This window comes from Brienomyrus brachyistius, chromosome 5 (genome assembly GCF_023856365.1).
Source record: "Brienomyrus brachyistius isolate T26 chromosome 5, BBRACH_0.4, whole genome shotgun sequence".
In the NCBI taxonomy this organism is placed as follows: Eukaryota; Metazoa; Chordata; class Actinopteri; order Osteoglossiformes; family Mormyridae; genus Brienomyrus; species Brienomyrus brachyistius.
In genome coordinates this window covers 22,730,691-22,743,128 of record NC_064537.1, presented here as the reverse complement: position 1 = coordinate 22,743,128, position 12,438 = coordinate 22,730,691, and the positions used below count along the sequence as shown (strand labels likewise).

The following is a 12,438-nucleotide window of genomic DNA, read 5'->3' as shown; positions in this document are numbered from 1 at the left end:
TTCTCTTTCCCTCTATTCCTCTGTCTGCATAGCTCAGGGACGAAGAGGAGTATGGGATGCAAGAGATACACAAGGTACTCATCCTTCCATCAGTCCATTAATCCATACCTCCATTCCCATCATCACGCCGTCATCACACACATGGTTAAAGTTGGCCTGCTCTAGGTCCATGAAGGTAAATGGCAGTGGTTTCTGGTTATGGAGATGTCGGTGTCTCGATCCTGACTCGCGCATTGCGCTCTGAGTGTGCGTTGGCGCATGCTAACTGCTGTTGTATAGCACAGTGCCTCTCTTCGTCTGTACCTCTGTCTCTGTTTATATTCTTACTTCAGCTGCTGTGAACCCCCCCCCTCCCCTCCGAATTGCAGGTCCCTTTTATTCACTTGCAGTGTATTACTGAATGATTGAAGTGTTTTACAGGGCAATTTGACAAACACTGTATTACCTCTGGTTTTCTTCTCAACTGTTTCTCTTTCTCTCCCTCTTTCTCTCCCTCTCTCTCTCTCTCTTCTCTCTGCCCATCTCAGTCTCCCTCTTTGATAGACCTTACAGCTTTCTTTAGTCTTACCTTTAACCTTTGCCCTTCCTTTTTTTCGAAACCTGGCCCCTTAACTGTGTGATTTCATTTCCTCTTGCCCATTAACCTTGCCCTTTGACCCTGCCCTCACATCTGCGTGACCCTCTTTCTCCCAGGCCTGCCAGAACGGCCACGCCCAGCATCTGGAGCACCTCCTTTTTTATGGTGCTGACTCCAGTTCCCAGAATGCCTCTGGAAACACCGCCATGCACATTTGCGCTCTGTATAATAAGGTAACAGGCGGCTCCCACAGCGTGAATCTGTGATGCACACACATAATGTTGAATATCATTATTCCAGCTTCATATTCATCTTGCTGAAGGCCAGGAGAGTTTCCAGCGGTGCACTTGTACTGAACTGGACCTCCTAGTCCCACGTGCTGGCAGCAGCGATCTCAGATGAAGATTTATTGGCACAATTACATGGTGGTATTATGGTCCAGCAGTAAACTCTGTAGATCACTCCAAATCAGCGGCGCAGCACCTGTAAGGAGCAGCTCAGGCTGCACCGTTTCGGGCCGACGGCACCGAAAGATTGGCACAGTACACCGGCAGGGCTTAAAGCAGCTTAGATGGAAGTGACTCACCCTGCCGCTGACTGATTGACTCTGATCCAATCAGGAGAGCTGCGTCCGCATCCTGCTGTACAGAGGAGCCAGTAAAGAGGCGAAGAACAATAATGGGCAAACCCCTTTCCAGGTAAGTGAGGGAATCACTGAGGGGAAGCTTTCCTTTCCCAGGCTACTCTTTGGCCATGACACGAGCGTTAGGAAATGGCGTGAATTACTTTAAACAGAAAATAAAAACAATATTCTTACCAAACTCGAATAAGAACCACAGAAAACCTGTCAGTTTATAAGCAGGCGTCCTGTGGACAGCCGCGTCTGTGCTGCCTTGACTATAAGGCCCCGAGGTATTTGCATCAAAGCAGTGCTCACTGTGTAGCGTTCTGTTTCTTCCAGGTAGCTATCATGTCCGGCCATTTTGAACTGGGAGAGATCATCAAAAACCACAGCGACGCAGACGTAGGTGAGTGTCTGTGCAGTGTGTAGTGTTCCCCCAGTGTCACTCTGTAAAAGCTAACTGATCGCTCTGCCGTCACTGTTTTCTGTTTCTTGTGATATGAAAGGTAATTGCTGTTTTTGTGTGTGTTCATTTTGCTGTGCCCTTGTCCTGTTTTTCCTAAGTGTTCCATGTGTATTTTTAAAGCTTGTTATATTGTATATTTGTGTTTCTGATTATAATATGGCCTTCATGGCCAGCGGTGGCTGCTGGCTTCTTTCCTATTTTTATGGGATTTGTAGCCACAAATTCACATCCCATCTGATGTCTGTACCTTTTCACTTCCCCCCCATCTTTCAGTGCCCTTTCTTGAGACACCCAAGTACGCCCCCCAGAGGCTAGACAGCGCCCGCACGCTGGCCCTGCCCCGGCCGCACCCTCTCCTTCGCGCCAACAGTGACAACACCATGAACGTTCCGGACTGGATGGGCCCCCCCGGTGTTGCCGCCAGCAACGCTGTGTCAGTGCAGGTATCGTCCCCCAGAGGGCACTATCCTCTGATAGTTAATAGTGGTGTGTGACAGCACTGTGATTTTCTGCCACCATTTCCGCCCAGGGGTACAAGAACCCGAGCTCCTCACGCAGTTCCAGCAGCCCTCGGGGGGCTCGCACCCGCTCCCCGTCCCGGGGGAGGGGTGGAGATAAAGAGGAGAAGGGCCGGCAAACTCGTGGACGGCAGGGGTGAGTGGGGAGTGAGGAGTGTGGGGGGAGGGGGGCAGGTGATGCTCATGTGGTTGGTTCACCCCCCGCGGGCTCTGTCCTGTACACTGACCCGACCCGTCTCCCTCCCCCCAGGCCCATGTCGGCCAATAGCACGGCGTCTGCGGGAGGCCAGAGGCGACGGCTTTACAGTGCCGTGCCGGGGCGTGTCTTTGTGGCCACACGCTCTCACTCTGCTCAGGGGGACCGAGAGATCAGCATCAGCAAAGGGGACAAAGTGAAAGGTGAGGTGGGACCAGGGGACAGCGGTAGTGCGAGGCGGAGGGAGAGTACATGTATATATGGCAATTCTTTCACTATTGCTGCCTTGTGTATGCTTATTATTATTATTATTATTATTATTATTATTATTATTACTTCACCAGCTTTGTCTGTGTGTTCTCTTCATATGACTGCATAGTACTCACCAGTGCCATAAAAGTATGTATTGGATTGTAGTTTATCATGGAATTACAAAAAAATAAAGCGACAGGCGGAATCGCGGTGTGAGTGAGTGGCCAAGAGTCCAGCCTCTGGCGTAGTAACCGGGCCGGTGCTCCCTGATCTCTCCCCTCCCCTCCTCCCTCCTCTCCTCTCCTCTCCTCTCCTCTCCTCTCTGCTCTCTGCTCCCTGCTCCTCTTGGCCAGTGCTGAGCGTGGGCGAGGGGGGATTCTGGGAGGGCACGGTGAAAGGCCGCACGGGCTGGTTTCCCTCCGACTGCGTGCAGGAGGTGCCGGCGCAAAGCCAGGACAGCCGCTCAGGTCAGTCACGCTCAACTGCGCGGCGGGACCCGGGCATTGCTGCCATGCCAGCACCACGCAGGGCGCCGTGATGTCAGCGCCAGCCGGAGATGCCAGGATGGCCAATGTCACATTACTGGGTAGGGGAGGGGGTTTCGGTCAGCACCCCCACCCCCCATTTTTAGAAATCTGGTCGGGTAGGTGAAGCCAGTCACTGAGGCAGCTCTGCAGTGTGGTCAGCGGTGGCGGGTTATGGACCTGCTGGTGATGCCGGCCTGCTTGCGTTTCGCAGAGAGCCGCAGCGAGAAGGCGAAGAAGCTCTTCCGGCACTACACGGTGGGCTCCTACGACAGCGTTGATGCCCCCAGGTAAGCTGCGCACCCCCACGTACCCCTATGGCGGCTTAGTGCTCATTCGGCTCTTGAGGCTCCTACTGTGTGAAATGCTGTGGAACCTGCCTTCTCGAGCTTGGATCCCGTGCAAACTGCGTTTATGCAATGGCTTTGTAGAAACAACCGGGGCTGTATTCCGACGACCGGTGCCTGATGTATACCTGTCTGTCTGCTCTGTGCTGGATCTCGGCTGAACAGATAAGATGCTTCTGTCCAGTTACGATAGTGACACTAAATGCAGTCACGCTGCTGTACTGCAGAGAGGGAGCTTAGCGGCATGCCGGGTCCCGTTGAGAGCCAGCTGGGTCACGGCGGCTTTCCCGTCGGGGCACGCGTAGGCTTCCTGAACATCACATGACCGTGTGGCGTCTGTCCAAATGCCTGAATCAGCAGCGTTGCTTTGCCCATTTCAGATACATTGATTCGTCACCAGAAGCGTTCTCAACGTTCTTTGCTTAAATGCATCACGGACACATCGTGGGAGAAATTGAGCCAAAGGCGAAGAAAAGCAGTCCACAACTGATCAGGGTCTACTAAACTGCATCCTCTCTGTGTTTCGGGACCAAACTGTCATTCGCAATCTGAACCTTTCCTCTGTATTGCCATTGGAGCCAGACAATCTTTACGATTATCTTGAGAAGCCTCTCCTTTCCGATATCGACTGATACTGAGTTCTGTGGAATATGAGGGCAGTGCTTTGTACACAGGATTTTTTAGGCTGATATTATAATTGTGATCCATTCAGATTTTTCAGGTCTTGACTGTATCGTTTATGTCACACACAATCACCATCTGCAGAAAGGAAACTTCGATCCCACTTTCCCATATTCGATCCCATAAAAATCCCCAGTCGGGTCTATGGTGTGCCATTCAGGACAATCGGGCAAAGCATTTGTTGCTGTGTGTTTTGCATGCAGGCTCAGTACCTTTGGCATGGTGGATATGAATACATGTATGTTTAGCGCGTGTGCTATTTTCTGCATGGCCTTGCATAAGTTTCACTAGGGGTACAGATGTTCCGCACAGCGCTGTATGGCATGCGGTGTAGACGCTGCAGTGTGCATACAGCACGTTAAGCCGCAGCGATAGTGCTTTACGCTGCCGCGTCCTGCAGTGCTGTCGTCTCACATTGCTGCTCCGTGCCCCGGGAAACTGCACTTCATCTATATGACCTACACGGCATGCTGTAGCGCCGTACCACTGCCCCTGCGGTGCACACACACTCACACTCATTTTACTTGCTGCACGGGCGACTCACGCTCCTTTCAAAGACCAGTTGGGGATGTTCTGGTCGACTCTTTGGCTCAAACTTCTTGCACTATCTTGCTCTTCATCTGTTTTTTTTTTTATTGAAAATCCCACTCTCATTTAGCCCCTTTCATATCCCTCCATCTCTCCCTCGTTCACCTAGATCAGCCTTTCGCTAGTCTGGCGGTTTTTGATCGAATGAGAAACGAAAACCGAAAACTGCCCAACTGCACCCCCCCAGCCACACGCCCCCCTGGGGTTTCCATCTGGAGGTCGGCAGCTGAAGGGCGATGTGCAGGACAGTGTGCAGGACCGTGCGCAGGACCGTGCGAGGCTGGCGCTGTGGTTCAACACCTCGATGGGTCCCTGTCACACACACACACACACACACACCAACGCATTAACTACCGCTAATTATTCAAGTGAGGCCTGTAGTATCAGGGCTTATGCGAGTATGTAACAAGAACTGAAGGTTAAAATGCAGATGGTTCGCTGTTTACTAACATCCCGGCTTGGGACTGCTGTAGCACAGTGACTAAAGTTTACTGTCTGCCTCCATACCTCTCTTCTACTCACTCTATCGCTCACAGCCGGAGTCAGGAGAGTCCTTGAGCCATTTGTCCTTTGTCTGGACAACATTATCCTGTGACTGGCCAAGCCTTTCGTTTTATTTCATTTAATTGCTCATTTGCTCGGCTTTTAGTCGGTACCCAATTATGACCGGTCGTTTCGGTTAAATTGCCCTCGAGACATTTTTTTTTTCCCTGACAGCTTGTCATCCGAGACTGAATGAACATTGGAGCAGCTTTGCCTTTTCATTTCGGTGCAAATGTATCTGCGGAACTTCCGAGGTGTCCATGTGTGTGGAATTATAGCCAGATCCCTTCAGCAAGCCTAGTCAATTAATGACCGGAATGAAAAATGTTACATACAAAGCCCCTACCCCACTCAGAATCACCCACACGCAATGGAAGACCTTTATCAAACCCTTCCCAGAACCCATTAACACCCACTGTTGGCTACTCACTTACCAAACAGCAACAGTAATAAATGTTTGTTTTCCTAATTGGCTTGATTTCCTTTTGATCGGATAAAAAGCAGATAAAAGCCCTTTCCTTGATTGTGGATATGGTTGCTTCTCTGGCCGTTGGCTTTGTACACTATGCTGTGTGCCTTGTTTTTGCTCAGGTTTAGCCCAGCGTGTCGCATAGCAGCCTTCTTACAGGGTGGCAGGTTCAGATGTGGCCACCGGTGTGTGTGAAAATTAAAAGCCCTCCCTATGATTGTGAGCATTTATTGTGCCGGTGAGGTGACCTCATGCTTGCATCGTCCTGAGGGTGCCCTGTGATTGGCCAGGGTAGAGTGTGTTCCCGCCTCCCCTGATAAATCGTAGATCAGCACAACTCCCTTTGAATAAACAACTGAAAATTAGTGTATGTATTATGAATACAAATGCAATTCTATATAGTGCTCATTGACAGTTCCTCTCTATCCTGATAAATTAATTAAATGATCCTCCTTTAAGCATGTTATTCTTGATTTAATTAGCAACTGGGCTGATACCTGGCAGATGAAATTTAACGTAGATAAATGTAAGGTAGTCCATGCAGGGAGCAGAAATATAAAGTACGGATATTTTATGGGTTCCACTGAAATAAAGGTAGCTGATTATGAGAAAGACCTCGATGTGTATGTTGATGCTTCCATGTCTTGCTCTCGCCAGTGTGGGGAAACAATAAAAAAGGCCAATAGAATGTTGGGTTACATCTCTAGGTGTGTGGAGGTGATACTACAATTATATAATTCCTTGGTAAGACCCTCTTAAAATATTGTGTGCAAGTTTGGTCACCATACCTTAAAAAGGACATTGCTGCCTTGGAAAGGGTGCAACATAGGGCTACAAAAATGCTTCCTGGTCTTAGAGGAGTGTCTCATGAGGAGAGGTTAACTGAGCTGAATCTGTTCAGCCTTGAGCAAAGGAGACTAAGGGAGGACATGATCCAGGTATATAAGAGTCTAACAGGTCTGGATGCTGTTCAACCAAATGGCTACTTCAATATTAGTTTAAATAGTAGACCTCGTGGCCATAGGTGGAAATTAGCAGGAGAACATTTTAAAATGGATTTGAGAAAACACTTATTTACACAGTATGTCGTTAGAGTATGGAATAGTCTTCCTGCTAGTGTAGCACAAGCTAAAACCCTGGGTTCCTTCGTATCAGAGCTAGATAAGATTTTAACAACTCTGAGCTATTAGTCGAGTTCTTCCCAAACGAGCTTGTTGGGCTGAATGGCCTCCTCTCGTTTGTAAATTTTTTATGTTCTTAAGTTCGTAAGTCACCCACAGGTGGGTAGTTCAGAGATAATGTCCGGACCAAGATTTTATTTCATACAGCCAATTTATTAGTCTGTGAGAGATACATACTCAACTGGTTGGTTGAAACAATTTTGGTCCAGGCTTTTAGTCTTTGAAACTGAATTACCCACCTCTACCAGATATATATATAAAATTAGACATTGTATCATTGTTTAAAGTAACAATTCAGTTACAGCAAGACGTCCTGAGTATGGTTACCACATTACCTATATATGTTATTGATTTTATAATGATTACAGTGTTTCATCAACATCAGTCACCTTCTCTTTTGCAGTTTGATTATTTCTCCTTTGTCTTTATACTTCAGTGTCTATAGTTTATAGATATTTAGTTAAAGAAAAATTAAACTTACTATTGAAATCCAAAAATAACTGATCCAGTCTGATAGAAGGTTACACTTATACAGCTCTTTTCAGGTCAATTAGTTTACCTTTATATATTATGTTAGTAAAAAAAATAATCACCTTCTGTTCGTCTGTAGTGTTGTAGTACCCTAGACCAGTCTTGGTCACGAGACCACTTTTTGCGGTTTTGGCCTCATCTCAGACTTTATTTTGACTCTGTCTTGTTTCAGTCTCAGACATAGAGACTCAATGTTTTATTTCAAGACCAGTCAAGACCACTCATAAAAACTCCTCAATATGTATCACAGTGGCTTAATATTCATCTGTTTGTTAACCCCTAGAACCAAACAAACACAAAATGTGTTGATTTTCACAGCCTTTAATCTCAGGCTTGTAATTTTACATAGGTATAACACTCAGAATCACATACAGTATCTTTGCAATCGAGAGAACTTACTCAATCCGGTCTAGTAATCCATAAAACAGTATTATTCAGATTAGACAGAAACCAAAGCGCACATTCGCTTCCTCAATGATCCACGCACTACCCTTCTGCGGAATAAAAAATATTTAATAATTTATATATGATAAGCCTATAAAGAAAGGGATAGAAAAACACTCAAAAATGAGTTTTACAAGGAATAACAACAAAACGCAGCATCCTTTATTCGGAAGATGATTACTTGGTATTTTTTGCTAAATTTATTCACAAAAGTTTGTATACGTATGTTTGATGTCAAGCTCCATCAAAACAATTGAAATAGAAAACGCCCATTGTGTAATTGGAACACCTCCTACATGTAAACACAATGACGTGTTACAGCGTTGGTTTGTTGTTACAGGCTCAAATGCCAACTAATAGTTTCCTTCTCAAATTTCACTTTAACAATCATACCGTATGTAAGTGGAAAAATGATAGTGATAGACATTCAGCATTAGACTCTAAAACCATCTGCTATCTCTGTTTATCCAGTGGATCATAAACTAAACATTGCCTTTTTATTTCAATTTATTTCAGATGTTATAAAGTAATGAATAAAAATGTTGCATTGCTGTCTATCAGATAACTATCAGTTACCAAATGGATGCAAAATCAGTGATATTCATTTCCGTCTGGCACTAACCACATATTCCTTTTCAATATTAAGCCATAGAAAGGTCCCCAGTGAAACCCCTGCATTCCCACATCAGAGAGACTCCAATCTCAAAATTTACAAGATTATACTTGTGGTGCCTGTAAATGTGTATATTAAAAATTCCATCCATCCATCCATTTTCCAAACTGCTTATCATGCTGGGTCATGGGGGGGGCAGAGCCTATCCTGGAAGGTATGGGCACAAGGCAAGGAAAAACCCAGGATGGGAGAGGGGGGGGCAGCCCATCACAAGGCACACTTACACACCATTCCCTCCTACAGGCAATTTAGTAACTCCAATTAGCCTCAGCATGATTTTGGACTGTGGGGGGGAAACCGGAGTACTTGGAGGAAACCCCACGACGACATGGGGAGAACATGCAAAATCAAACACATGAACTGTAACTCAGGCAGAGACTTGAACCCGGGTCCCAAAGGTGTGAGGCAACAGTGCTAACCACTGCACCCCCATGCCACCCCATATTAAAAATGAATAAAATAAGAAATTGAGAAATTTCAATAGGCGCAAGTAGTTTTTCCTCATAAGAAGGATGATATAACTGTGTCAGGATTTACACATCAAATTATGACATATCTTAGTAGCCCAGAATGTCCTGAAAACAAAACCATAAAGTATATGTGGCTAACTCATGTACATACAATGTAATACGCCTAATATGAAAGGGATAGAAGAACTCAAAATATATACAGATAGGTTCGAAGGATTAACACAGTACTGTAATTGGGTATAAAACGTCCTGCTTCAAAGTTCAAATGCAACCAATAAGGTGCATCGTATTTGAAAAAAAATTAACTTTTTTTAAAAAAGCATGTGTATTAAAATTTTAAGACAAAACACCCATGTTTCAAATTATACTGTGACACAAATTTTAAGCCATACTGCCTATCCTCAAGATGGTGCCTATGCTCCACATTTTATACTGTATTGTGTTATGTAGACTCAAACATTAGTCTGTTTCTGATCTTGACTTGGTCCTGCCCTACCTTGGTCTTGGTCTTGTCTCAGTCTCGCCTTGCCTTGGTCATGGTCTTGTCTTACTCTTGCCCTGCTTTGGTCTTGGCCTTGTTTCGGTCTCGATACACTCTGACCTTGGTAATGACTTGGTCTCAGTGTAAGAATTCTTGACTAAATGGCTACTTGTCTGTGATATGGGTTGTTTAGGGATCTCTCACAACCTAGGGCACGAGGTAGGGGAACACACTAAACTTCTTAGTTTTAGTCCCTGTCCTTTATTTTGCTTTTCTATCTCTATATGAGACTTTTTTATTTGAATTAAGATAGCATTTCTTTCACCTACATCAATGACGATTGATTTCTGATAGGGCCATATTATGCTAATATTTTGATTAGCTACCCTCCAGTGACATGTAGCATACTTGGAAGTCTCCTATTGGCTGAAAGCTCAGGATTGGCCAGTGCTGTTGAGAAAACAGCAGCAGCTTCATCAATATCTGCCACGGAAAATCTGCGTCGGAGTGGTGGGAGTCTGAGCTGCTCTGCTTTATGCTCGAGGTTGTTATCTATATGTCGCAATTGTGAAATGGAACATGATTAATGTGAAGAACGAGAGCTGCGGGAAATAATGAGATAACTGGCGAAGCCACTGGGCGTGACTCGTTGGTCATTTGCTATTCCTGTCAGGACTGCTGGTGGGCCCCGACAGGCCCCAGAGAGTGCCAGTTGGCCCCTGGGGGCTCCAGCAAGTCCCAAAGAGTGCCAGTGGGCCCCAGTGAGCCACAGACAGTGGCAGTGAGCCACAGTGGGCCCCAATCAACCCCAGCGTGTGCCAAGGGGCCCTAGCAAGCCCCAGAGAGTGCCAATGGGCCACAGCAGGCTGCAGGGAGCCCCAACGAATCCCAGAGAGCACCAGGGGGCCCCGGCAAACTCCAGTCAGCCCCAGCAAGCACCAGGGGTTCCCTGTGAGCCCCAGAGAGCATCAGGGGGCCACAGCGGGCCTGAGTGTGTGACAGTGGGCCCCAATGTGGCCCAGAGAATGCCAGGGGGCCACAGCTGGCCCAAGTGTTGACAGTGGGCCCCAATGTGGCCCAGAGAGTGCCAGGGGGCCACAGGGGACTACAGAGGGCTCCAGCTGATGTGTCCCTTTCTTCCGCTGTCATCTTTGCTCCCACAACAGATCGACATGGTGGTCTTTGTATCACAGCTGTCCAGTTTCTGACTTAGGACATGCTCCCCCAACTCTGCCCTCTCCTTAATGGGGGAGGGGTCACAGTACAACATACAAAGTCAGCACGTCCATATCAGCAAATCTCACCCCTCATTTTTTACCCCCTCTTCTTCCAGAAACATATGAGAGGGACAGAAAGTGAGGGATGAAGTGACGGCTGAGCCGTGTGCTCTTGTGGCAGCTGGGGATGGAGGGATGGAGGTGAAGAGGGAAGAGTGGAATGGGAAGCTGGGGGGGTGAGCAAAATGCAGCTCTGATGGAAGGGATTGCATGGATTAAGGGGGGCAGGAAGAAAAAAAGTCAAACTTACTGTGTAAGGAAGCAAAATAAGCTGATAAGCTTGAGGAACAAGGTGAGCAGCCGCCTTCAGTGAAATCAGGGACTGGGTGATGCCTGCTGAAACTGCCCCAGCGAAGCCTGAGTTGCAGTTCAGCTAGACCAGCCCAGGGCACATGCAAAACCTAATACACGAGAATGCGAGGGCATATCCAGTGCTGCAGTGCCCAACAGGGGAATTATTATTGTCATCATCATTAACATTAATGCACTGATATTAGTCGCATTATTTTCATTATTCTATACGGTACCACTTTAATAACGAAACTGTAAATCCCATATACAGCACTGTAGATATTACTAAGCAATCACCCAATGAAAGAAGGGCAAAGCAGGAACAGCTTACTGTGAAACAGCAACCTTTGCTGCTGAAGCGGCATCCTTGACATGCTAACATGTTAATGTAAAGGTCACCCTCACAGCTCCGCTATTACACAAGGAAAATTTCCAAAGATAACTCGCAATAATTTGGTTTGACACTACTGCGCATCCCTGATACGCATCTGAAAAGCATGACAAACTGATCAGGTTGTTAATTATGCCCGGCTATGTCCAGATGTGTTGATAACTCAAAAATATTTTCTCAAGTCTTTTTCAAACTTTGCAGACATGTTGTATGGGTGACTATCTGGATCCAAATTTCCAGACAGATCACACCAAACCTGAAGCAGCATTGCACAGTGATAGCAAAACAGGACAGCTTCTGACACCTGATTCTGTTTGACTTTGAGACTCTGTTTACTGATATTAGGGTATTTTGTTTATTCTGTTTGATCTTATTACCATTTCACCAAACATTATATGGGTGAAAATCTACATCTGAAACACATAACTCAAATTGCCCCTAAGTTAAATCAGCACTAGGTGGCAGTAGTAAGCGGAAAGGGTGGCTGTGGAAGCCACCTTGTGAACAGAGCCATCTGCCATCTAGCGGTATTCCATGTATGTGGGGCTCAAGATGATTTTCTGAATATTTAAAAATAAAGTTCATATATTTTTTTGTCACCAGCTCCCCCCATTCAGCAAGTTTTACCAGTAGCGATCCAGTAGCCAGTATCATGGGGAGCTTGGTAAAACTTATCGTAGGGGAATTTGAATAAAGTTAGTCTTTTAATAGGGACTTTTTGAGAGGTGGGGAGAGTGTGGAGGGTAGGCTTGGATGGTACCATATTTTTGTTATACTGCAGTGTTTTCGTTCACCAATATTTATCGTGCCGGAATTTAATTATGTCACATTTCCGTTGTCCTACTCAGCAGTTGAAAGAACAGCTGTAGATCAGGCAAACCTGATTAAACTGAGACAAATCACAAAAAGCTCAACT

The 12,438-nt window shown here is 46.2% G+C and overlaps 1 protein-coding gene across 8 annotated transcripts in view; it reads left to right on the top strand.

Annotated features, from left to right (window-relative positions):
• LOC125743003 (SH3 and multiple ankyrin repeat domains protein 1-like) overlaps positions 1-12,438 on the top strand; it is a 71,289-nt gene that overhangs the window by 37,220 nt on the left and 21,631 nt on the right. For 6 of the 8 annotated variants that reach the window (XM_049015548.1, XM_049015554.1, XM_049015549.1 and 3 more), the window contains exons 9-17: positions 33-74; positions 694-810; positions 1,198-1,275; positions 1,539-1,605; positions 1,939-2,108; positions 2,195-2,319; positions 2,434-2,582; positions 2,985-3,098; positions 3,370-3,445. In XM_049015548.1, coding sequence (XP_048871505.1) covers positions 33-74; positions 694-810; positions 1,198-1,275; positions 1,539-1,605; positions 1,939-2,108; positions 2,195-2,319; positions 2,434-2,582; positions 2,985-3,098; positions 3,370-3,445 — 938 coding nt within the window. The remainder of the gene's footprint in view (positions 1-32; positions 75-693; positions 811-1,197; positions 1,276-1,538; positions 1,606-1,938; positions 2,109-2,194; positions 2,320-2,433; positions 2,583-2,984; positions 3,099-3,369; positions 3,446-12,438) is intronic. The other 2 variants (XM_049015551.1, XM_049015550.1) reach the window with 1 other exon arrangement.